Source organism: Diadema antillarum, unplaced genomic scaffold, assembly GCF_040938485.1.
Source record: "Diadema antillarum isolate AM-2024a unplaced genomic scaffold, OU_Dant_1.0 seq00000665_RagTag, whole genome shotgun sequence".
NCBI classification, from domain to species: Eukaryota; Metazoa; Echinodermata; class Echinoidea; order Diadematoida; family Diadematidae; genus Diadema; species Diadema antillarum.
The window spans coordinates 97,054-124,562 of NW_027271576.1; the positions used below are offsets into that span (position 1 = coordinate 97,054).

The 27,509-nt window shown below is 38.0% G+C and overlaps 1 protein-coding gene across 1 annotated transcript in view; it reads left to right on the forward strand.

Moving 5' to 3' along the window:
* The window catches only part of LOC139736839 (solute carrier family 12 member 2-like), a 55,377-nt gene that overhangs the window by 11,723 nt on the left and 16,145 nt on the right, over positions 1 to 27,509 (forward strand). The window contains exons 3-13 of the mRNA XM_071647502.1: positions 3,392 to 3,487; positions 4,669 to 4,744; positions 6,931 to 7,026; positions 10,704 to 10,843; positions 16,637 to 16,747; positions 17,974 to 18,085; positions 19,916 to 20,043; positions 24,004 to 24,207; positions 24,964 to 25,071; positions 26,159 to 26,282; positions 26,772 to 26,873. Coding sequence (XP_071503603.1) covers positions 3,392 to 3,487; positions 4,669 to 4,744; positions 6,931 to 7,026; positions 10,704 to 10,843; positions 16,637 to 16,747; positions 17,974 to 18,085; positions 19,916 to 20,043; positions 24,004 to 24,207; positions 24,964 to 25,071; positions 26,159 to 26,282; positions 26,772 to 26,873 — 1,297 coding nt within the window. The remainder of the gene's footprint in view (positions 1 to 3,391; positions 3,488 to 4,668; positions 4,745 to 6,930; positions 7,027 to 10,703; positions 10,844 to 16,636; positions 16,748 to 17,973; positions 18,086 to 19,915; positions 20,044 to 24,003; positions 24,208 to 24,963; positions 25,072 to 26,158; positions 26,283 to 26,771; positions 26,874 to 27,509) is intronic.

Below are 27,509 nucleotides of genomic sequence, written 5' to 3' on the forward strand. Positions count from 1 at the left end.
CTATTCCCTGGTACGTTGCATTACTTCAGAGTGCACAGGTTTACGTTTAGGTGGTTTTTTTTATAACAAGTTTACATAAAATTGCTTTTATTGCAGGGGGCCACATGTATCTGCTGAACCGCTACAGTAGTTTAAAAAGAACAAACATTATCCAGTATGTATAATCACCATGCCAGTGTTGTGTTTTGACAAGGCATGCTGTGTAAAGGTAAATTGTAAGACGATTGTACATTGTAGGTATAAAGGTAATTCTGATTTAGCTTTGGAGTTGGAACAGTTCCTTGTACAAAGATTGTACACTTTGTATGGTCCGCTCATTGCAAGTACTGCTTCCTTGTTGCACAATACACTTGTACGGTGACCTGAGTTTAGGATTTGAATTACATCACTTCAGGAGATGTCTGCAATTAAAGAAATATAAAGTTGGATATTGATACAATACAAGACACAGACTCATGCCAGAGGGGAAGTTAATGCATATAGGACTTCAGGTCCCGTTGCATACAAATTTTGTAAAACTTTTTAAGGTTGCTAACATAAGAATGTAAAATCCGTTGCATAAAAACTCTGGTTGGGAGCTTCCAACCAGAATTTTGTGATTTCAACCGGAAAAAAATCCAGTTGGAGTTTTATGCAACCGTCATCAGATGACGGTTGCATAAAACTCCAACCGGAACAACACAGATCTACAACAACACAGATAGACTATTAAAGCTACATGTACAGTCCGTACCACATCACTTGTGCACACACATCAGGTAGGATGATATTGATATTTTTCCTTGTTTTTGTTAATGCTGGGGAAAACAATTTCTTTATATATTACCTATACAATATGTAATTTACATTGTATGTTGGTATGATGCAATACATTTGTTCATGTTACTTTGTGTTATGTTTTTTTGGGAGAAAAATGAGAATGAAATAAATCAATTGAATTCAATTTGATTTGATTTAAAAGCAAAATTTGGGAGTAAAACAAAAAAGCCTGCCAGTAGTTTTGAAATTCTGCTTTGTGATATTATGCATGAAAACAAATGTCTATAGGAGTGAAATTGAATATTGCCAACAACAACAGGCAATGTGAAAAACTTTGAGCACCAGAGCAGTGTACAGTTAGTGCTCCTTATGCAATATCCCACTGATTGCAAGAAATTAGTTAAACGACACTATTATACAAGAACAGTTTTGCTGTAGTGTCGTTAATTTTTATCCACCAAAATTTGTGGATGCCCAAACCAAGTTGTGAATCATGAATGTAACATATAATATGGAAGGAACTGGCAGTCTCTTGGTCAACTGTGATCAATGTTGAGTAGGCTGCTTGAGAATTCATGTACAGGTCTGCTTCTCTTTGAGCTGCAGAGTCTGTGTACTATACAGGGAAGATTAAGGTTTATTTTAGGGACTGACTCTTGAGGACCATGTGTTCGTAGTGAGGGTAGCAAGGGGTGTCCCTCCAGAATCAGGAATCCTTGTTATTCTATTCTGTGTGAGCAGCTACAATGTTGTACCATGCGTCATTCGGAGGCACCTTTGCCATTGCATCAATGCTACAAACGTAGCTTCCATGTGCAAACAAATTTACTTATAATTTAATGCTGACTGGAAGTTTGGGTGTGTGATGGGGGGGGGGGGGGGTGGTAGCACAGCTTGCAAGTTGATAGCAAAGGGAATGGGGCTGGTGTGCTCAAGTGACAGTTACAGTTCATACAAAACTGGCATTATCTGTTAATTACTTCATTGACTTTAAAGTATTGTGTAAACCGTGATATAAATGCGATCTGCAAACTTGTCACTTGCGGGGTTTGCTTTACAATAGGTACTGTAGCAGTGGTATGTTTTTGCAGGCATTGCTTTGTTTGTTTTTTTTGTCTGTTTGTTTGTCTGTCTGTCTGTTTGCCAAGTATCTCAAAAGTTACATGTATAGAAGGATTTGGATGAAATTTTCAGGAAAAAATTGATAATGATGCGAGGAATGGATGATTACATTTTTGTAGTGATCTGGACCACAGTTTGGATCCTGTAGGTGGAAATGAATTCATTAAGATATTATTTGCTTTATATGCAGGTTATAAGATTTGTGTTGATTCTTGCTTGGTTCCCGGTGAATTTATTTGCATTTATGTGAGAACATTTGTATTGTATTGACATGGTGTGGCATGTTTTCAAGCTATTGTGGAAGCTTTGGACTCTTTTTTTTTTTTTTACATTTGGCTTCATGTTCTTGCACAGTACACACAGTGTTGTTTTGCATTGAAGTTTACCCTTCTGTGTGCGTGTGTTTTTTTAATGCATGTTGTATTGCTGCATGTATAGGAAAAAGAATCTGTGCAATAATGAAATGTAAAATTTTCAGTATGGATGGTGGAGATTTTTATCAAGTCCTGAGAGAGAGAGATTTTCATAAGTCCTGAGAGAGAGAGATTTACTGTCACTTCCAAAAATTATCAATTCCTACTCGCTTACCTTTACTTCTGTTTGCTTGCAACATGTCATTAGCTGTGTGCCCCTTTACTTTCGCATAAAATACATGTATAGCAAGGCAGATGGGTGGCTATCGATTACCCATTGAGGCTTAGTGTGTCTTGCATTGTCTTTTGTCTTTCGTGAGTGGCATGGTGATCTGGTGTTGGTACTTTGCGCGCACTTGAAATGCAGCACCTTTAAACAGTGTCAAATTTTGTTTGAAGATTCACATGTACAGTATCTGTTGTACACATACATGTATTTGTCTGTGGGATGAAACATGTAAAATACACATGTATGTACCTGCCACATATTGGGTATTAACTGTAGCAGGAGGACATACAGGTACAATGTACATTATACATTGTGTGATGTATGACTTCTTGTCGTCTTTATTCAAAGTCAATATTTGTATGAACTGTGAAAGCAGCAGGGTGATTTACTGTAGATAGAGTAAACATGAAGGGGACTATCGATGTAATATTCCAATTATACCCTGCATCTTCCTTTCACTTGCATGAGGGAGAAAACATGTATTTGTTATTCAAAACTATGATCTTGAAATTACTGTATCACAGACTTTGGCAACTTTGTTGCTATTTTCCCATCATTATACATAGCTATGTAGGAATTCAATGAGAAGATAAACAACTTATTGAAGGTAATTTTTCTTGACAAATTCTTTGCTGGCCAAATATCATTTCTGTGGGAGTAAGTAATTCTAAAATTGATATTTAATTCAATAAAATCTCAATGACAGATAGCAAGTACAGTGTGTCTGTGCCCATGATGGTGGCAATTGTATTAATTTTCATTAGATTGTACAGTGCTCCTTGAAACTCCTGTAACCCCTGAGATCGCACTTGTGTGTGTTGTATGTCTTCAAATATTTGCATTTAATAAATTTATGTTTTTGCATCAGATGCCTTCTCCAATGGAAAATGTCCCTGAAGATACAGAGACCCAGCACCAGAGGGCAGCAAACTCGATGAAGTTCGGATGGATCAAGGGCGTACTGGTTTGTATTGTGGTGTTGTATAGATGCAAAAAAAAATAGAATTTCATCACTACGTTTGCTACTTGCCATTAGCTGCTGAGATTTTACTGACCTATACAAAATTTATCCCTATGCAACAACAATGACAATAAAATCCTTTACAGAAGGTGATCTGAAATTATATGGAAAATCGCTCATTTCATGTAAAAAACAAAAAAAAAAACCTTTTGAAATGTTTGTCTCAGATTTATTGCATTTTTCAAGTAAATGTTGCCACAGCTTGTCAGAGAGCAGAAAAAAAAAATCTGTTTACTAATTCAGCAAGAGAGAAATAATCTACAATGTATATAAAAATTTATTTTTTCTGGATAGAATATAGCCAAACAGCCTTTCTGCTGCCAAAGAAGATAATATCTATTGCATCCCCAACAAAGTTACCATGAATCTCCCTCAGGAATGTGCAAGTGTTTGAACTTCACTCTTTCAGGCTAGCATTATTGGCTTCTCACTACCGTCAGCCTCCATTGCTGTCATATCAAATCATGTGTTTTATGAATTTTAATATATATTGCCTACAAGGATACAAGGTATTTTATTGTCTGTTATAATGAATACAAAAATTAATTCTCCCTCCACTAGCATAACAGGAAAAAACAAAACAAAAAAACGTAACCATTGGAGGAATTGTTAGGAGTTGATACTATCACTGCCCTCATGTAATTAATGGCAAAAGTGGTTATATAACCAGTATCATTACTTTGTGAAAACACGAAGCTTCCAAAATAATAATTAATTATTTGCTGAAGCTTCTACCATTCTCTGTTATATATTTGATATTACTCAGCTTCTTAAAGTCAACATATGCATGTGGTAGAATTGTACTTTCAAATAACACAAATCACTGATTCAAGTGTCATAGGAAGTTTTCCAGCATATACATACATGTATGATTATTAAAATGCCGCAGCCATTTTCAAGTCTTTTTTATGCCTCCACCACAAAGTGTCGCGGAGGCATTATTTTTGTAAGCAAAAATATGTAAACCAAAACTGTAGAGACAAACAGTGGATTTTCAACCACAAATGTTACAGTTACGTATAAAGTACTTCGATTGCCAGAGGAGTGATACATATTTATAAAGTCATATTTGTATAGTATCTATTCAAAGCATCTCAATGAAGAAATGATTTCATCATTTCCAGGTAAGATGTATTCTCAACATCTGGGGTGTTATGCTGTTCCTTCGTCTGACCTGGATTGTTGGGCAAGCTGGTGTATGTAAGTACATGTACTATTATAGTTTCACTCATTATTCTGGGATATGTAGCTAGACATTTTAGAGGATTTTCATAAATATCAAAACAGAAGATGTGCTCTTTACATATGCACTTGGTGTAAACATCTGATTGTGATAACTTTTAGAGAGCACTTACCAGCAGGTACTGCTTACCAGGTACCATTCAACATCTTGTTCATGTATGCATATGTGTTCTATGCAATCCCATGTATAGCTTCGATGCAATTTGTTAATTAGGCTACTACACCTTAGCTTGAACATGTACTGGTCCATAACTGCACGTACAGTACCTGCCTACATTTGAACAACTGACTATGGCTATCCATGGTTGCTGAATAGGTGCGAAAGGCCTTGGATAAATTTACACACCATTTTTGAAAGGGGCCTGCTTTTGTAGAGATAAGGCAGCGCTCACTTTGTTGGTGGATAATGTATACAATAGGTGCTTGGAGTGATGGACATGCCAGTAGTAATTTTTGACCTCAGAGTTGACCAATTGAAGGTAAAAGATACCCATAGTGGACAAATCCATAGAATGTTTGTACAGGTGTAAAAAATATCTTTCTTTTTTTTAATGCTGAAACAATGTTTGCTTCTATGCATTTAGAACAGCTAGTGTCCAGAAGCTACATAATGTAGTATAAGAGGGACCCTGTGTTCTGTTTATAAATGATAAATGTGGGGGAAAGTTTTTTTCTTTTTTTTTTCAAATTTTACATAGAATATTCACAATTTGAAAAAAGTGACACAAGAGGCAGTATTGAGAAGGTTTGTGAGGGATGCAGGATAACTGATGATAACATGTATTTGTGTAGTCATAGTTACTATGTTCTGATGGACAAATGTGTGTGAAGACCTGCTTGACTGCTTTTTAAAAACCCCTTGCAATTTTAGTAGACTATAAACCTCATCATCACAGCATAACGTGTGGCCTTGCCTGGGATAAGCATGTAATCTATGCAGTCACAGTGTGGACTGAGTTAGCATGCCAGGGGTGGTAATGAATCAATGATTAGTTGGATATAGGCAGGAATTCACCTTGCCTGTACAAGGACCTGGTTGCCGACGCGTCGTTGCCAATAGTTTATTGTACATGTGATGGAGTGAGTGTTTAAAAGTAATCATACTTGTGCTTTCCACTGCAATACTATAATCATTCTATGTATTGCCCTGATAAAGTACTCGCAATACTTCGATTACATTTCAATAAAGAGCATAGGTACACTACCAACTAAGCCTTGTTATGTCCATGTTCCACAGGTTAAAAACAAAGAAGAAAAATAATGTGGATAATTAAATGCACACAATCATCTATCAGTATGTTTAGTTTTTTTTAAACAATGTGTGTGTGCGTGTGTGTGCGTGTGTGTGCATGTGTGTGTGTGTGTGTGTGTGTGTGTGCGCGCTCATGCCATTGTGTGTTATAATACTGTGTGATATTTATGTATCCACAAAATTTGGTGGCAGTGTGTGATAGTATGGTAGAATATTTCTCCTCTATATTAAGGGTAAAAGACATGCAGCCACATTGAATCTTGTACAGAGACAGAAGAAATAAAAGGAAATGAAAAATCTATTTTTGTCCTCAAACTAGTCTTGGGGTCCTTTTGCTGCTGAAATTATCATGTAGTCCTTGGCAACATTGAATTTACTTTTAAGTGTACATTTGATGTATTTGACAAAGATTGAATAGAACTGTAAGATTCATTTTATCTGCACAAAATCAGAAAAGAATAAAGTATACCAATTTTTTAGAGTAATATTGTCATAAAAAGGGTGACTTATGAGTTTATGAGATTTAGAGGCTTTTGATGATTTTGCAGCAGAAGAACAACAACAGTTTCCAACATATGGCTCAAATGAAAGACAAATATTTTGTTATCTGACCTGTGAAATACTAACTATGAATTCCTAGTAGATATAAAAAATAAGATGCAGCACCAAACTGCAACAATTTGGGATCTAGTGCTCAATGGATTATTAAAGGAGAAAGAAAAAGATATGCTCTTCACGGATTGCTTCTGAGGTACATTGTACAAACATGCAAGTATAAATACCTAGAAAGTCTCCACTTGAGGTTGTTTGTGACAAAAAATGTGAGTATTGCATGCCCATCTTGCATCAATGTTAAACCACTTCGATTATTTTGCTTCTGTGCTTCCCACAGTGTATGCAAGCATCATTGTCCTGCTGTCAGCAATGGTCACCACACTGACCACTCTCTCCATGTCGGCCATCTGCACCAACGGAGAGGTCAAAGGGGGTGAGTGAACACCACATTTCCGCTGCCCTTCATCCATCCCTCTTCATCGGTCCTTCTATGCCCATGGATACCTTTCACAATGATTAATCCTTTGCCCAGGCATGTAGGGTAAAACTTGCCAAGCATTTTCCATCATCATTCAGTAGTCCATCCAAACTTCACCTTGTTGTAGATTAGCTAGAAGCCTACTCAGATGTAGCAGTGTGCCTCAGTCCAACAGGAAGGCCATGGTGACGCAAAATGGATGAAGCAAATATACCGACTAGGTGATCTCTATTCACTGACAATATTAGTTTTCAGACACCTGTACCAAATAGCGACCGAAGCAAAGTAAGGGCTAAACAGCTTCAGTGCCATTTGATTCATTTCAATTTCAGTTGCAATTGAATTCCATGCAATTCATCTCAATTCCATTCCACGCCATACCACTCGATTCAATATTGATATATTGATTTGATAAAGGGGGGTTTGCAATGTACTCTTCTGTTACGTACAACCCGAGAGCAATGAATATTCCTTGACAACAGGAAAGTTTTTCCTACCTAGCAGCAACTAATTTATGTGTCGGGTTTATCTGAAACACTCGACTCAAAATCCTATTGAGCAGGCAAAAGATTTGCAAATTATACATATCACCTGGCATAATTATTACCATAATTAGGCATGCCATGAGATGCTTAATATCGGTTCAGATCATTCCAGTTCAATTCAATTCCATTCCATTCCATCCCATTCAACTCAATTCAAATCAGTGTATCAATTTTGTCAAGCACTATAAAAGACTGAGTAAGCATGACTATGTGAAAGCCAGTGACCTGGAGATCATGCCTCCAAACAGTTTGATCTGCCCAGTCTGTCAAATATTTTCATATTTTTCATAAGTGTTATTTTGTTCATTATTTTAAATTACTAATAGTGAAATCAGAATTATTAGTGAAAGAGAAATACAGTTTGACAGAGACAGACAGAAAGAGAAAATAGGTGCTGCCACAACAATTTTCTAGAAGCATCCCTCCCACTAAAAAATCAAAAACAAAAAAGGCTTAAAGGGATGATATAGTATTGGTTGAGGTGAGGATTCAGCATTTAACTTTTTGCGAGATACTTAGGAATCACTTTATGAAAATGTTAAAGAGCATTCAATTCTAGAAGAATTCAAAGTTTATTTGATGAAAATCTGTTTTGAAATGGCAGAGACATCCAAAAACAAAGTAAAACAAAGCCATCCTAATAAAAGGTTGGTCCCACCTTTTATTAGGATCACACTAGGGGAAAAAAAAGTTTTGCACCTTTTACATATTCATAGTAAAAATAGCAGCCCTGTATAATTAGACTTACTTATTTACTTTAAAATCATCTATAGTTAAGGAAATCATTTCAAACGTCCACTTTTAGCAGCATGAAACAAAATGTTTCTTTGATTCTATATCTCTCATATTTCACCTGTATTGAAAAATGTTAGCTGTTTAGTGAAAGTGTTACATTGCATCGATTCTATAATTTGAGTGTGTCAGATAATGCATGCTTATTTCTGAGTGAGAGTTGTTTACTGCCCCTCTTTAATAATAAAATAGATGCTTGATTGCCAATGAGTTCTGAAACATTGACTCAATATTGAAGCTGAGGAGCAGCTGTTTCGTTGAATTCCGCAAAGCGGCAGAGACAAATTCATGCTTAGATTAATCAAGGTTAACCCTTCCTGACTATCGCACAATTAGATTTAATTTAGCTCTCAATTTGTGGAAACGTATCACGTGTACAACACACACCGATAGACAGACCAACACTGAAACATTTCTTGTTGGAGCGATACATTGTCACAAACTGTGCTTCAACTTCTGGAGTCCTGAAGAGGGTGTAATGGATGCAGACAATTCAATTCAATACAGATGTTTGCCAGAGGCAAGCCTAAATGTTGAATAGTTTTCCCCCGTGTGACATCACTGATTACATAAGCCCTGCCTGATATGCTCTGACGACAGCTCTGTGACAAAGATATTCATCTACAGAGAGTGCGTGGGGCTTTTGTGCACACACTGCATGTATCGATAGTGGAAAACTGGGTTTCTTTACTAAAGGCAGGAGACTCTGAACATCAGTTAAATCTGCCTGTCTGTCTGTCTTTCTGTTTCTGTCTTTATATTTCTCTTTCCCTGACTACCCTTGAAGAACTGTCTTTTTCTTTCTACCCATCTATCTGTTAATGTCTGTCTCTCTGTCTCTCTCTCTCCCGTATTCTCTCTTTTGCTGTTTCTACGTACGGTGTATGTCAATATACAGTAATATAGTTTTTAGAAAGGTTTCAGCTCTGACTCTCCATCACTTCACCATTACCTGACCCAGGGCATTGATTGAATATCGGCAAATTCACGATTTGTCAGATTGCAAACCAAAACATCAGACTGAGTAGTATTAAAAGAGAGTAGTATCTAATTAAGCGTTATTAGGGAACGCTCGCTGAGCAATTAGCCACAATGCATTCTATAATTTGTGTCTGAACTAGATCTGCGGAGCGAGCAAGCAACTGCAGATTCTGAAGCTAGTGTAGAGAGAGTGTATTTGACAAGCAGTGGACTCTGTCATGGTTTGATTAGCATACAAGTCGAGCACCGCGAAGGTCTAATTAAGCGATTTCAGCAAGCCAACACAGCATTTTTGTCACTGACGCTTTAAAGTCCTACTTACGGTGCAATGGCTGTGTGCTTTCAGTCAGTGATTAGTGTTCAGTTTGAGGTTGCCAGCTCAAGAGCTTTATACCTGTACTTTGCTATCTACACAAAGCTATAAAAACCAGTGCATGATAAAGTGGCCTAAAACAGGGGTGATGTACAATAGCAAAGATCCTCCGTGACTTTATTTGTCGCTAGAAACCTTTGTCTAGTTTGCATGTTCTGTAATATAAATGAGAAGGAAACCCAAATTACATATTGTAAATGGCATAAATGCAAAGATACAAGTTGTATTATAATACCTGTACATCTAAATCAGTGAAGTTTGAAGGAAAACAGACAATCTGTTCAAAAGTTATGAATCTTTATAAGTTTTGGTACCGCCGTCGCTGGATAAGAAGACTTACAACAATTTGTAGTGTCACTATAGGACAAAGATATAGAAAAGGATCAACATGTTATATATATATTTTTTTAGCATAATGAGATACAATGTAACACTTGACTTTATATCATAACCTCTTTCAGAAGGCTTTTGGGGAACAGTATTACCCATAGCATATGTTAGTAACTTGTGGAAGAAATGTGTATTTTCATTATTAATTAAAAAGAAATTTTGTAGAATTCTCTTAATATTTTGTTGAATTATATAAAATCATGGTTATATATAGATTTTCAGAATTAGCAGATCCTACTTCTTAATACAGTTACACAATCTTGTTGACTGTGCTATTCATCCAGAATTTGTAGATATTCATTTAATGTGCAGAACATGTAGATCCAATCGACCAGCACTGGTACATTTTTCAAGACAGAAAAAGCAGACCCCCCCCCCCCCCCCCCCCCCCAAAAAAAAAAAAAAAAAAGAAAGAAAAAGAAAGAAGAATCGGCTTCAGTTGAAACATCCGCATCTATGCATTTTGATATATGAGAGAAACGTTCTAGCCTGTACTCACCAGGATCATATGTTAAACAATCTGTCACACCGTTTCTCTTTCACACACCAAGGTGGTGCATACTACATGATATCACGCAGCCTGGGACCGGAGTTTGGTGGCGCCATCGGCCTGATCTTTTCGGTTGCCAACACGATCGCCATTGCCATGTACGTTGTGGGCTTTGCAGAGACGGTTGCTCTTCTCCTCCAGGTAAGAAAACTCTCAAAAATGTTGATTGTGGGTTTGTTCATGGTAAACTGCTTTCCAGTTGATGCTCTTTCCACTCACACTGTAACCATATCTTAATATTTGTCACCTTTCTCTTTCTTTTTTAAGGGAAGGTGAAGTGTCATAAGAATGTCAAACTAATCCAGTAAAGTCCTCAGATATGCATTTCTGTGATGTCCTGCAGTGTAGAGTAACACTGTCATAGTGTTTAATACTATGTGAACATTTCCCCATTTATAATAAGTAGGAGTTGTTCGAGAAAAAGTAGATTAGAAGTTGTGTAGCAGTGGAGTGATAGAAGTAGAAGTACAAATTGTAGCAGTAGTTGTTTTAGTAGTAGTAGTAGTAGTAGTAGTAGTAGTAGTAGTAGTAGTAGTAGTAGTAGTCGTAGTAGTAGTAGCAGTTTGTTTGTCATGTAGCGTCAAGTATTTGTGGGAGTCACAGTAGTGGTTATTATTGGCAATGTGTATGTTAGCCCTGCTTTTAAATACCTTCTGATCTTTCTGTATGATACAATGCTGTACTAAATTACAATATTAAAGTTTTGCTCATCAAACAAGAGGACAATGGAAAATACATTTCGTGGTTGTCACTTCCCATAAGCCACCTGTGCTGAGTTCGCAAAAAGATTAATGAGTGGTTGATTAATTGAATTAGTAGTAAGCCAATTAAATGACTCTGCTAAATGTGTGTACTTGTTGCATTTTCTAAATTGTAAGATGAATAGACACTTTTCTGAATGAACTTTGTACCTCATTGTGTTGGCAATTAGATTTTGAAGTTCATTTTCTATCACAGTGTCATTCATCTTCATTCATCATTTTCTGTGGCCTGGAGAAATTGGGATTCTTAGCTTGTGACACATGTTAAAGTGATACATGATTCAACGAGGGGTTTTCACCGGAGGGGGACTTTGTCTTGAGCAGCCATGCCAAGATAGAGAAGCCTGAGACTAATTCACCTCAAATTATGAGATTACTGAGCAAGGAATGCAATGGGAATCTGTATTCTGTCCTCCTCTGATCCAAGGAAATAAACCCCACCCCCTCCCCTCTAACTTTAGTGACTAAACCTAGACACCATATACAGTATTTGTAATTCAGTGCACAGCCCCTTCCCTGTGGTGATACTCTCACTAACGTCTTCTTCATGAGTCTAGGGCTGCGTTTGTAAGATTTTGCATGCCAAGAAACATGGTTTTAAAACATGATTTTGAAACATGGTTTTGACACATGGTTTGACATGGAGCGTTTATACAAGTTTTTCCTGAAGATGTTTCTGGCAAGGCTTACTTGGACTCAGATCTCCTTTTTACCCATCTTGTCCGTTGGCATTTGGTCAAATATGGTGCCTAACTATGACAACATTTTAACTGTGTTTGAGATTTCAAAACTTTGTCTTTTGATAGTGAATCATGGTTTTGAATCGCACCTCCACAGTGCATTTCAAAACCATGTTTTTAACCATGGCTATCATTCATGGTAAAATGTAAACCACAAAACATGGTTTGAAAACTTGTATTTCTAGCCAGAAACATTTACTAACTAGAAATGTCGCTACGGCAACTGGTGTATGCCTCTGCCGTAATGCATGGTTCTCCTAATAGGTCTATAGTACAATGTCTTGACAATGTGTGATGACAGTTTCACACAATTGGCAAAATATTAAAATGACAGGTTTGCCACAAATGTGCTGAATGTTCACTTTCCTAGAACTAGGTTCAATTGGATGAATGATTAAAACGTCAGAGTGCAGGTATTTGGGGGAACTGATGATTTTCACTTGACTTTTGACCCTTTTATAAGTTTATGCATTGAGTAATTTTCATGGTATTGAGAACAAGTATAATTTCAGTATCAAATGGTAAAATAGTATTACACATGTATCTAAACCTGGCCTTTGACCTTTGACCCCACAGTTCCAAAGAGAATCACTGTTAGGTAGAACATGCATAAATATGTAAGTTTCATGATAATACCTTGAGTTACTTTTGAGATATGGAGGAAGAAGTGCAATTTAGCACTTTCACTTGACCTTTGACCTTTTGGCAAGAAACTTCCCAAATAATATATATTGGGTTATACATGCATACATCAAGTTTTAAAAAAATCCTTCCGGCATTGCATAAATATAAGGAAAGTAGTGATATTTTGAGGAGTTGACCTTGACCTTTGACCCCCTGACCTTTGACCCATGACCCCCAACTTCCCTAGATAATCACTGCCCATCGGTACATGCATATATACTATTAGTTCCATGAAGATACCTTGAACCATTTGCGAGATATGGAGAAAAACATGAAATTTCAACCTTTTTTTCACAAAATAACCTGTGACCTTTGACCTTTGACCCCATGACCCTAAAATCGAAACAAAGTATTATCCCCCCAGGATATACCCTCATACCAAGTTTGATGCAAAACCACCTCACGGTTCTTGAGATATCGACAAAAACAAAACGGGACGGACGTACGGACGGACGGACGACCCGACAACCCGAAAACATAATGCCTCCGGCCACTTCGTTGGCGGAGGCATAAAAATGCACCCTAAGATATTGCACTCTTGTTCCCAGACACATGTTTGACATAACACAAAAGTAGCAATACACAACATGGAGAATTGTGACATACATTGTACCTTTAACCCGTTGAGGACGGGCTAATTTTGCTATGACATGTATTTCCATAGAAACTTGCCTGAATATACTCGGGACTTGTTCTCAAGGGTTAATTAACCAATTTTTGCAAGGACAATCAACCAAGTGAGGCAGGTATTCTGTGTCAACAGAGCTCGGTATTACTGTAACTGGCGCATGACTCTGTTTGCCGAGTTTGCCATGGCAACGGGAATTTTTGTGATGGAGTCACATGATCTCTTGTAAAGATAGCATCGATTGCAAGCGTGAAAGGTTCTCAAGGGGAGTCTAGGGCACTACGAAGAGGGGATACCTTGTCTAGGTGACGCATTAGCGAGCCGTAATTTGGGCAGGAACTAGTGATGAGAGATGCGTGAGTCAGCCCACCGCTGATTGAGGGTCTCATCCCTAAACCGCTTCAGGCTTTAAGGGAGCATATCATGCAAGGTTTACCTTGCCCTCACCCAGAGGCCAACATCACTAACCCTTGTCTAACATCACCATCTGCAATTAAAACCTCTGTTGTAATACAGCCATTTTGAATAGATCTATTGTGAAATATTATGTCTGTGCTTGTCAGATATCTTGAATAATCCGTCCATATCTTACTCAACAGTTTACTGCTTAAAATGCTTGCACATACATGTAGATACGGTGTCAAGTGTCTTCATGGTTCAAACTGGTGACAGTCTGCTCCAGCTCACACATTGTTATCAAAATGCCAAGGCAAAGTATCACAAGATGACATAGATAGTGAAGATATTATTTCTTTCAATCTCAGCGCGTGGAACCCACACGATACTCTCTTATCAAATTGAAGTAGGCAGGAAGTGTAATAAACAGCCAGAGGTAATACCTAGTACAACAGGGGGGGGGGGGGGGGGGGGGAGGGGGAAATAAGGGGGTGCTTGGATCTGAGCAGAAAGTCACTTTCTCACTGTAATATGGGATTTTAACTGATATGCCACACAAACGTCACCCCCACCCCAAGATATTGCATGCATAGACTACATCTAGTACATTGAGTATCTCATGTAGCTTCAGATTGAAAGATTTCAAAAGAAGCTTATCGACGGAAACACTACAAAAGCCTCTGTCGCTATTTATCTTTTCTTTTACTTCTATTGGAGGAGCACAACATGTTTTAAAACAGGAAAGAAAAGAGAGATAGAATGTCTACTATTACTTCTGCATCAGTGGATTAGGTTTACAGTGCATGATGAAGAGATTACTACTGACATTTCCAAAACTGCTTTGTGAAACTGAAATAACTTTAACTGTGGTTTGTGTATCTCTCTATCTTGGCAGCGAAAGTCTTCCCTTTTCAAGTTTTGTTTCCATATTGCAAGTTTGCTTCCATATTGCTAATTTGCTCACCACAGAACCATATTCTACTTTGTCTTGTTGAAATGTAGCAGGCAGTCGTACAGGGAGTGCAATTTATTGCTGTTTTCTGACTCAGTAAAGAATGATTATCCTATAGAATGTTGAAGACACATCTCAGTTTTAATGCTTTCCAAGGCTAGAGCAGCTGTAATTTATTCATAGAATGTATACAATACTTGTGTAGTAGTGTAAAATGGCTTCATATGACAAGGGTGTGGCCTTCAGTTTGACAACCACACTATCAATACTGTGAATTTTGTCACCTAATCTCGACTTTTGATTTTTTTCAAAACCGAGTTTTGATCCCCCCCCCCCACAACCACCTTTGCAACCACAAGACCCTGTCAATAGTGGGATTCACACTGACGCAAATGTGTGGCATACAGATCTTGAGATTTGCGATTTTTGCCAGTGTGGACAATCCCACTGAATAACGTGATTAGCGTCATGATCCAAATCCTAAGAAATCTTGCGATTATTTTGGAATTACTGTGATAATTCGCACTGCGACATGTGTGTGGATGCTATAGCAAAGAATTCTCGATAATTTTTTTTTTGGTCCTGTCATTCTGAACACACATGATTAAACAGCTCACCAACTCAAGGGCAAGGGTCAACATTAAGTTTTGGTGAATTTCATACACAGGATGGGCAGTTTGGTTGACAAATTATCGCAGTCAGCAATTAGCGGGATGTGTCTGTCAGTCTGAACTATTGCAAAAACTCTTTGACATTTGGATCACGATCATTATCCTGCTATTTTGTCTGTGTGAATGCGACTATATGAGAGAAAATATAAATCTCCCCTTCCCTTCCCCTTCCCCTTCAACCAGGGCCAACTTTGGCGAAACAAACTCTGTGCCAGCACAGAACCAAACTGGAAATGTAGTAGAATATACAGTATAGCCTTATTACCCAATCACTTCCCAACCGAAAATTTTCTTACATCCCGTATGTAAAAAAACAACAAAGAAAAAACAAACAAACACACAAACGGCAAAAAAAAAAAACCACCCCAGGTTTCCTTTAAAAAGCAATCAAGTACCCCTGAGAAATATTGGTGCCTTACAAAATGGGGCATATTTTCAAAATTTTTAGTCTATGATTCATTCCCCCTGATTTCATAAAGGCACAAATATTTCTCAAGGCAATGAACATCCATACCTCTGGTAATAGTTGTTTGTAATTATAAAGTTTATTCCCCATCAAATGTTGGCGAAATTAATGATTTCAAAACTCCTTCATGCCGTTTAAAAAATGTTTTACGTGTGTCGGTTGCAACTCTCCCACACATGGTACCTCTATTGTATTGGTCCATCGAAGGGACAGAGTGTTTTGCCTCTAGGGGATGGCATGACCGCACAATACATGATTTGCTGTTACCAGCAAAAGTCAATGAGATTCAAACATGTGCCAAAACTGGAGCGATTTGATAGCAAGGAGGCATGTACCTAGATACACAACCGACCTTGCTACAAAAGCCCACCCATATTCTTGTTTGCAGTACTTTGTATTGAATATAAAAGTTCTCCCTGTAACACTGCATGTATTGTTTTTCACACATATATATATTCCTTAGTTTATATTTCTCTCTCTATTATTTGTTTTTTTACCCACACATATATTCCTATATTATATATTTCTCTCTCTGTATATCTTTTTCACTCATACATAATGTATTCCTATCCCTCTCTGTATGTTTTTTCACCCAAACATATATTCCTATATATTTCTCTATCTCTGCAAATACAGGACTATGATGCACAAATGGTGGACCTCATAAATGATGTGAGAATCATTGGGGAAATCACTGTTGTCATTCTGCTGGTGATCGTCTTCATCGGCATGGCCTGGGAGGCTAAGGTAAATCATATACCTCATGAATTGTCTCATTTTGATTAGAAATTTGAAATGGTGGTAGTAAAAAATTGTGCATTTTACGTAGAATGCTTGTAGCATGTGATTACAGAAATCATTGTTTGTTTTTGAGGAGATGGAGGGGTAGGGGAGGAATAGGGGTGCTCTTCTTGATTTAAAAAAAAATAAAATTCACTATGATATATATATGTAATGTGTAATGTCCTCCTCAAATGTGACAGTGTTGCTTCATACACTCTGACTCATTAACTGCACTGTATTTGTTCCCATGTGGCAATGTATTACCAAAAGTTTTAGCATCTCATTTTATGCATTGTTGATATTGCCTGCCTTTCATATTTCATATAGTCATGTATTTTAATATGACATTCGAGTATGAATTTTGTATTCACATGTTTTGTCTGTCAGGGGAAGTTTCATTGCTTGCTACTGGTGGTCATGATATTCACTGGTAATGAATTATATTATATTGGATGGCTATGAATGGGATACCAGGGAATATTGCACGAGTTAGGGCCAATATTGCACGAATCGAAGATGAGTGCAATATTGACTCTAACGAGTGCAATATTCCCTGGTATTCCATGAATCAAGGCCATCCAATATAATTATTATCATCTATACAATCAAGTAGAGCAACCATGAACTGCACAAAATTACCCGGCTTCTACTCGTCTTTGAAGTTGACTCGGCAGTCCCATCCCAGCGCTGAAAAGGGGAAGCCCCTAAAACTGCGTATTGAAACAAACAACTAGCAAGATGTTTGCGCGCGTGTGAAAAATGTAACAAAATGACGCGCACTAGTAGCACGCATTTGCGCATTCAGCAAGCGCTCACGCAATAAACGAGACAGAATTGAATATCGTGTGATCTTGAACGGCAATTAACAACGGTAGCCTATGGGGAATTAATACGTCGGTCTATGCGATTCGTTCAATATGCTCCGATATTGAACGGTAAAAATTGAGCGGACTACAATACGCGTTTTTAATGCGCCGCTAAAACGTCCTATATAGATGATAATGAAGTATATTTCACTCCAATCCAGTTTATTTATTTGTCTAGTTAGTTCATGACTTAATTAGCTGTTTACGTGTAGTTACATTTTGTACATGTAGTTAGTTACTTGGTTTTTTATTTATGTACTTTTTATTTTCTTTATGTATTTATTCATTCATTTGTTTACCTATCTCTTTCTCTTTTTCATTCAGATTCAGCTAGTTTTGCTGGTAGTGCTCAGCATCGCCATCTTCAACATGGTGATTGGAAGCTTCCTTCCTCCCACAGCGGCAAAGGCAGCGAGAGGCTTTACTGGGTACCAAGGTGAGCTGGATTTCTCTCCACTGGTCCCCTTCTGCTCTGCTGCAGCATCCAACCAATAATTTGCATAGATGCTGACCAGCACAATGTGATGTATCCATGGGCGGGGTTAGGAAATGCTGTGATTATTCAACTGATAATTTGCATAGATGCTGACCAGCACAACGGGATGTATCCATTGGCGGGGTTAGGAAATGCTGTGATTATTCAACCAAGAATTTGCATAGATGCTGACCAGCACAATGGATGTATCCATGGGCAGGATTTGAAAATGCTGTGATTATTCAACCAATAATTTGCATAGATGCTGACCAGCACAACGGGATGTATCCATGGGCAGGATTTGATGATGCTGTGATTATTCAACCAATAATTTGCATAGATGCTGACCAGCACAACGGGATGTATCCGTTGGCAGGATTTGGAAATGCTGCACATGATTATTCAACCAATAATTTGCATAGATGCTGACCAGCACAATGGATGTATCCATGGCTGGGATTTGGAAATGTAGAATGGCAGTAATTGCCAAGAGGGTGTCACAGGCCTTGCCATCAGGGGGACATTTCATGAAGCGATTTGTCTGACAAATTTGTAGGACAAATTTGCATTCAGCCACTCAGATGCAAGGATGTCAGTAGCTAACAGTTTGTCAGAAAAAAAAAAATCGTACAAAATGCTTCATGAAATACCCCCCAGGTCGGCAGGTCTGCAGTGATTTTTTTTCCCCCCCAAAAAAAACTGACTCAACAATTATTGTGACATCATGCAGTTTGGGTTAGGTTCTATTAATAGCGCAATCTTTTGTGCAAGTTAGCTTTGTCACTTGGCATTGAGGAAGGGGAAAGAAAAATTGCATGCATCATGCCATCATTAAAGTGCTGTGAGGTAGTCACAGTGTATGTGCTCACCATCGATAGGTGATGCTTGTTAGTACTTGTTTGTTTTTCATTTAGAAGAACAATGAGAATCAAAATCCAATTCTTTTGTCATCATCAGTAGCCTTTCTTCATCCTCTTCCTCTTCTACCAATGTAGGATGAAAAATATGAAAATATGTCAAGGGGTATGGGAGAAATTATAGTGGTTGCTGTAGCTCCCCTGGTAAAATCATTGAATTGTTATTTGTTTAGAATAGCATGTTTGATAGGCTAAATTGTTTTGTTTTCATTTTGTTTTCTTTTAATCTGTATTGATAACAAACATGTGTCACTGAAAATGAAATTCCATTTGAATTGAAATTGAAATCGTCCTTTCTGTGGCAAATTTGACATTTCTGATATCCATTTGAATACTGTACTTACATGTATTCTTTTTTTTTATGCACCTTTTCCTCCCCATTATGAACATGCATGCAAACATGCACACACTCAAACATTTACACAACACAACAAACATACATTCACACACACACCCAACTCAATGCAACACAATTTTACATTCACAAACATGCATTCCCTGCCATCAATGGGGCACATGTATGTTATTGTACATGTACAGCCATATACAACTGCAGGTCTACACTGTATCTTTTGATACTGTAAATCAATTGTTTTTATCTTCTGCTGTAATTATCTATGTGTAATTAGTTGTTAATGGAATATTGTATTTTGAAAGAGAATTGTATTTGTGGTATCTGAATATGTAATAAGGCTCAATTTTTTGATACACTGTTTAAAGTGAATGATTATTGTATCATATTGTTTTGTTTCGTTTGTATTATGTATTTATATCAAGAACCCGCAATTCAGCCTCTGGGCTGCTATGTATTTTCCTTTTGATGAAATAAACCAATATCTATCTATCTATCACCACCACCGCCACCCCTATGCAGCTGATGTGTTTGTGGAGAATCTCAAGCCAGGCTTTCAGGACGGAGAGTCCTTCTTCTCCGTTTTCTCCATCTTCTTCCCAGCTGCCACCGGTATTCTGGCTGGTGCCAACATCTCCGGCGACCTCAAAGTAAGAATCGCTTCAAGTGAAGGGCTTGTCTTTCCAAGTGAACTCACTGTGCATGCCAAACTCTTTCTATGTTTGACCTTATGCTCGATTTATGGAGCCTAACTTGTTGAATTGAGCATAAGTTCAATATTGAGCGTAAGCCCTGTTTCATAAAGGCACTCACGCTTGATTTCAAGAAAAATCAAGCAGAACTTTCAGTAGATTGAGCGTTACTCGCGATCAATCGCAAAGCTGTTTATGAAATGCAATTTGCGATTGATTGCAACTTACGCTCAATCTTTATGAAACAGGCCCCAGTTGTCATATCAGCTGGGGTATTTTTCAAGCTCTTTGGCACAGATGTCTGGAAACTTAAGGGTGGTATTCTGAAATCCTTCCTAGGAAAAATTTCTTCCTAAGTCAGGATTTTTCCTAAGTCTGGAAACTAAGGGTGGTATTCTGAAATCCTTCCTAGGAAAAATTTCTTCCTAAGTCAGGATTTTTCCTAAGTGGTGGTCTGAAAATCTTCCTAAGTTTCTTCTTAAGTAAACTTAAAAAGAAACTTAGGAAGGGGGCGGGAATATGCAAATTTCTGATTTAGGAAGAAGTTGGTATTCCAGAATTCACTTCGGAAAGAAATTTAGGAATATATTCAGGAAAGCTCCACCCCTGTCCTAAGTACGTTGTTAAGAATAGCGAGATGCAAAACATCGTGATAGGAGTGCTTGTCAATCACTGCGCGCAACATGTACTTTGATGCGTGAAATGGGCGTGAGAAAGGGAACATGCCGCGCACTCGTGTATTTGACCCTACGTCATAGTAATATGCGATTGTAATTGGTTGGTTCCTTATGATACGGCATATTGTTTTGGCTTAAGAAAATATACATCGTATGGATATGGGATAAGGATGGCCTAATTTGCATTAAGAAGTGCCTAGGAAGAAATTTCAGAATGCCAATTCTGTCTTTCCTAGGCACTTCCTAAGTTTCTGACTTAGGAAGAAACTTAGGAAGAAACTTAGGAAGATTTTCAGAATGCCACCCTAAGTGTCAATGGACAGGGATTATCTAATCCCCCTAAACCCGATTGGATTACCTCTTGTACTATGACATCTTTAAAACCTGAGTGGGTTATCTAACTTTTCATATCAAGTTTGGGTGGATTAGCCAAGGATAGATGAAAGAGCTTGACAGATTACAGTGAAATGTCTAACAACGTTTTAATGTTAAGTGTGTAACAGCTAGGCAGGCCTAACACAAAAATGAAGGAATTGACTAGCCCCAACCATATTACAGTATTCCCCCATGTCCCTTCGTGCTTGATTTCTGAGGCTTAAAGTTGCGTACCATATTTAATATGCTTGTATGCAGGAACTCTCTTCTAATCATTGCATTTATCCTTTGTTTTATTACTTTTTGATTTTTAGTACCTTTTCAGTTTTGTTGTTGGTCTATTTATTCTTATGCATTACAAGTGATTTTAGTTGTCATTGTCTTATCACGACTTGTGGAGCTTCTTGCAATTTTCTAATAGTTTTTTTTTTATTCCTTTTTTTTAATTATTATTATTCTCTTTTTGGCCAGAGTTTGAGCGGTACATAATTTCTGTGACCTGAATGGGTATAGTGAAAGTGTATATGAACAGCAAGGTTTGTCCTGACATATGTCAGTCCTTCTATTGTCGCCCTACTGTTAATGTTAGGAAGTAATAGGGGAAAGAGATTGGGCAGATTGGGCGGACGGGTGTTACAATAGGAAGCGGGCAATAGTCTGGCGATGGTAGATAGAATGGGCCAACCATTGGCTGTATTCCAACTGGGTGTGCATGCAGGTGGCTTGAGGAAATATCAGCGGGTATATGTCTGGATTGTACAGAGTGCTGGTGGCATGTATGCACAAAGCACAATGGAGTGAGCACAATGGTATGATTATAGTCAGGAAGAGATGAAGGAGAGATACCGAAGTGCAGAGAGGTTATCCTGGACCTTATTATGTGTACATACCAACTTAGTTTACAATGTTAGCCAATTGCACTTCTAGTGTACCGGTATACTGTAAAAGCGGTTCGTGAGAGTTCAATTTTTGTGAACTTTGCAATACACTATTGGGCCGCGAATTTATCCACAGGCGAAGATATTTGTGAGCAGACTGGAATTAATGCGCTTGCGACAAGCTCCAGTGTCAAATCGTGATAAACAATATTTTGTGAAAATGTCTGTAACCCCTGCGTTTGCAAAAATATCTGTACACGAACAAAGCAGCTTTTACAGTACTCGGTTTTCAGAGCTCATGTTTCTATTTATTTTATGATGTGGACATGTACTTGTCTTTTAGCAACCTGTGGAAGGGAATGACAGAAGAGATTACAGCAGGGGGTGACTTGAAAGGAATGAGATTACGGTTGGGAGTGGAACTATAAAGCTAATGAGATTACTATAGAATATATAGAGAGTGATCTAAAATTATTGAGATTTGTATAGAGAGTGATTTAATGTTAATGAGATTTTTACAGAGATTGATCTAAAACTAATAAGATTTCTATGAAGAGTGAGATGAAATTGATTAGGTTACTGATTCCTCCATTCACTTTACACAGGAAATTAACCTAGTTAAGAATCAACCCGAGTTTTCCTCAGGTAAAAAGTTTTATAAATGCGACAGGCCCCCGATGATTTTGTAATGCCCAAAGCTCACTTGAGGTGAACTGGACCATTTGGCAACCGACCATACATTCTGAAAACTTGGAGTGGGTATGAGAAGGCTCTTTCCTGTAGGCTGCCTGCAATGTTAATGGGTGTCTAGGGGTCAGCTAGTTATCTAGTTAATGTGTTTCAGATGGTTCACTCTACATTCATGACATTTTTATAGCATGTCAAAAGAAAATCATTTACCTGATATTGTGCCAGTAAAAAAGTGATGTAAAACAATGTGGAATTGAAACAAATGTAGAAGAGGTTAAATATTTCAATAGTCACAGCAGTTGATGCTGACCCTGAGGTTTAGAGCACAGCTTGACATGTATTCTGTATATTTGTGTTACGAGATTTGTCTGTGTGTGTGTGTGAGTGTGTGTGTGTGTGTGTGCATACAGGGAGGTTGGTTGCGGTTGCAGGGATTGGGAAAGAGTATCAGGTAATCATCTACAAATGCCATATATTTCGGGAGGGGGGTATTTTTGTGAATTTTACAAGTTGCTTGCTTTTTCCAAGTTTAACAACATGTGAAAATATTAACTCTGATCCCAACATAAATGCAACATTCTCATAAACATTTTCTCTGTTCATTACTGTATTCCACGATTGTGAATTTAACCACTTGCAAAATTGTGGGAAAGTCCTGTTTCACACAAACTTAGACTCACCATTAAATATAGCATATCTAGTAGTTGGTCAAATTTGACCCTTGACCTTTAACAGCCTTTTACATCAATCATTGCCTGCCATACAGAGAAGAAAAGAATAAATAGCATGTTTATTGCAAATGTATTGATTATCACTGACCACAGGATTTTGTACATTTGCAGTGGGTTTCAAATGCCGCCGTGGGAAATACCAAATTTTGAATTAAAGGAAATTGATGTAAAAAAAAAAAGAAGGAAGCTACAGATTTTGGAAAATTTGAACCCTGCCTCCTGAGCAATGTGAAACATCCATCTTGGGTCCCATAACCACCAATTCATTCTCATACGAACCTTCATTGTTTTCATGCCTACTGAATGACCAAGCTTATACTTTCCATGACTTTGTCAGAGGAAATCAACTACCATTGCAGCAGAGGATGTGTTTACATCACACTTCATCTCTACATCTTGAGTTTTGAAGAAAATGGTGTAACAACATTTTACTAACACACAATGAATGAAAAGGGGAAAAAAAAAGGAAAAAAGTGTAGTTTACATGTCGACCACTGTACGAAGTCTTTAAAGTTGAAATCATTCTTGGTTTTTTTGACTGATGATCCTTTGACGTTTTCCTTCTAGGATGCTCAAAAAGCCATTCCAAAGGGCACCCTCCTAGCCATCCTGATATCATCCATTATCTACGTGGGCCTCTCCTGGTTGATCGGCGGCTGTATGATCCGCGAGGCGTCCGGCATCGTCAAGGATGTCGCTTTTGGAAACGTCTCGTCTGTGTGCTTCAATGGCACGATGGATTGTCAGTACGGCATCATCAACGACCTCGCTGTGAGTAACAAAATTTGGGGAAAATTTAAGGAGAGATGAAAAATGCAAAAATAATTATTATGGTGTAAACAGATTGAGTCGGAAGATTGATATAGGGACGTATACTCTTGATCAATTATTACTGTTGAGGATTGAAGAGATTGTTTTGACAATAAGTTATACTAAATTGGTTGGTGTTTACTAGACTAGACTGTTAAATACATTGGATGGTTAACCATTGCCTACAGTGAGTGGCAGTACCCGAAACTTCATAGAACCACTGCTATTACTTTATGTTTTTAGCCAAGTGGAGCAGATATTAAATGTTAGAGGGTCTGTTCATATCTGTGTGACACGTAATGAGTTTAGTAAACTGTTCAGCTCTGTCTTGTTCTCTTTGAATTATTCTTTAGTGCTGCAGGAGAGACAGAGAAAGCACCATGCTCTGTGTAACTTAATAGAAACTGCCACTGGGTCAACTAACTGTTGATAATGAAAGCTTCAAATTGTGAATTTCTCAATCAATTTCATTGCTCAAGAAAATTTATAGCTTGAGAATGGATTGTCTGATTTTCCTCAGCCTGCGCTGATGTGTTTCAGCTAATGTTTCGGCCTCACAAAATCTACACATACAGGTGTATATGTTTGGGTTATTTTCTCCTTCTTGACAAAGGCACATTCCATGAATATGTGCATTTTCCACTGTTGTTTCTGTACTGCTGTCAAACATTGTTTAATAATCTTGTTTTATTTTTTGTTTTGTTTCTTGAATTCCAGGCAGCCAAGGTGATCTCAGCTTGGATGCCCTTGGTACTGGCAGGCATCTTCGCTGCTTCCCTCTCCTCAGCCCTGGCAAGCTTGGTCAGTGCACCTAAGGTGTTCCAGGTGAGAAGCAGCATGCAACCCTTTTTTAATAGGGGCTGAAATACTGTTTGAGCTGAAAGTTTCGCTGTGGTTTCATTTTCACAAATTTTGCCAGTTGCCTTTGAACTGCAAAAATAGCATGCAAATATAAAAGCACACACATACACATGCACACTCACAAAAAAAAAAAAAAAAAAAAAAAAACACAGGAAAACACCATTTAAAAAACAAATAAGACCATGCCAGAACGGGTGCTGTTCGTTATTCCGAAGGTTCGCTATTCCGAAGGTTCGTTATTCCGAAGGTTCGTTAATCCGAAACACACAAATTCCCTATACCTAGAGGTTCGTTAATCCGAAAATGAAAATGGGTTCATTAATCCGAACATATGTGGCGTTATTCCAAAGGTTCGTTATTCCGAAGATTTGTTAATCCGAAAATGAAATTCGGAATAACGAACCTTCAGAATAACGAGCTGTAACCGCCAGAACTGGGTCACGGTCAACATGAAACTTTTGTACACATTAACATACAAATGTTGTAGGTCTAGCATGTTGCGTGGGCCATGACGTAGCGATACCTCGTGGGCATAACAACACACTAGTACAGTACTTCAAATGCAAAACACACTCCAAATTGTGCTTGTCTGTACATGGAATCACCAAGTAAAAACATTTAGTGTTGGTATTGTCACTTGTTACCCCTTGTACCCATTCTTATTTATTTCGTGTAAGATTAAGTAACCCTAGACCCTCACAACTGTGAAATTAACAACACATGAAAGTGTCCAATAGGTAACAATTCATGAAGATATCCGTTCGCGAAAATGTTGGTTCGTAGCCCAACCCATGGAATGAACCACAGTGTGGAATCGAGGAGTGTTACTCCAAGCACCAGAAGAAGTGATTGACATCAGCTGAGGGCTAGATGGATGTTAGCACAGTTATAATATGTCTGTGGCTTTTAGGCCTTTCTGTTTCTCAACCACAATATGTCATAAGGCCAAGTAAACGTGTAAACTGTGCAGTTGTTATTGTTAAAAGTTAGATTGTTAGAGTGCTTTCCCTCCTAGCATGTATCCTCGATGTTCTTCTGCTTTTCATTGCAGGCTGTGTGTAAGGACAAGATCTTCCCCAAAATTGAGTTCTTCGCCGTCGGCGTTGGACCGGGGGATGAACCCAAGAGGGCGTACGTCCTCACTTTCTTCATTGCAGCTGCATTCATCGCTATTGGTAAGAAATGATGGGAAATGAATCAAAAGGAAGATAAATGTAACCGTGCATGTTGTATATACAGCTGTAATGTTTATTTACTTCGTGTCATGTCAACTCCCCACTTCCCCCCCCCCATAAAAAAAAAATGAAATAAAATAAAATAAAATAAAATAAAATAAAATAAAAAAATAGAAGAGAAAAAAATAAAATCTCAATATTCTGCCAAAAGAATTGTCTGTGTCTTCCATGATGTGTACTCAAGAACCATTGATTTTTGAAGATCAGCTTCAGAAGGGCTTGTTATATGGTAATGGTTTGGTCTTGATCTCGTCTAGTTGGCCACAATGACAAAAGATGATTTCCTGACCTTCTTCAGATGAACATAACTAACACGATTTTAAGTACTACTGTATTGGGGTTTTTTTTAAAGAAAACTAGAATACTTTATACATTTTAAATATCAACAAGCCGTATTGACTGTAACAAATTTGCCATCTCCACTTGCAGGTGATTTGAATACTATCGCACCACTTATCTCAAACTTCTTCCTGGCCTCCTACGCACTCATCAACTTCTCCTGTTTCTCCGCATCCTTGGCCAAGTCACCTGGTATGTCATCCGTTTTCCATGACAATCAGTGGTTTGAATGAACTAGGACAGACAAAACTGGTTGTTTTGGATAGAATTTGTGAATTTGTGTTTCTGCGACCGCTAAGGAGGCAACGCGGAACGGTCTGCTTTGAGTTCCCTTTGAAAAACTAAGCAATGAGGACAAAGTACTGTACCTTGCCGCAGGGCATGACCACTGCAGGGAGGAGACTTGAACCCCAAACCTCATGACTGATTGTCTGTAACATGATCCACTGAGCCACAAGAGACCCTCCTCATATTTCCAGTTACTGTGAAACAAAAAATAGAATTTAGATGTATATGTGACCCGCTACAACAAAATGATCCTAAAGTCGGGCGAGGTCGATTATTTGAAAATTGCCTGATATAATCCCATAATCTTTCTGCTTTAAATTGATATATAACATATTTTATAAAAATAATCGGCTACGGAGATATCGATGTTTAAAAGAGAGCATGTCGAGACGTTTGGAAAATCACTGTTTCGAGAAAAGCGCCCTAAAAGTCTTCCTTTCGACGCAATCGTGATCAAGGGACACGCAAGTCAGTTTTCACCTCTGGACAATAGAAGGTAAGGCCTAGCAACCCCCGAAGAGTTCATTCAAGCACATCAGC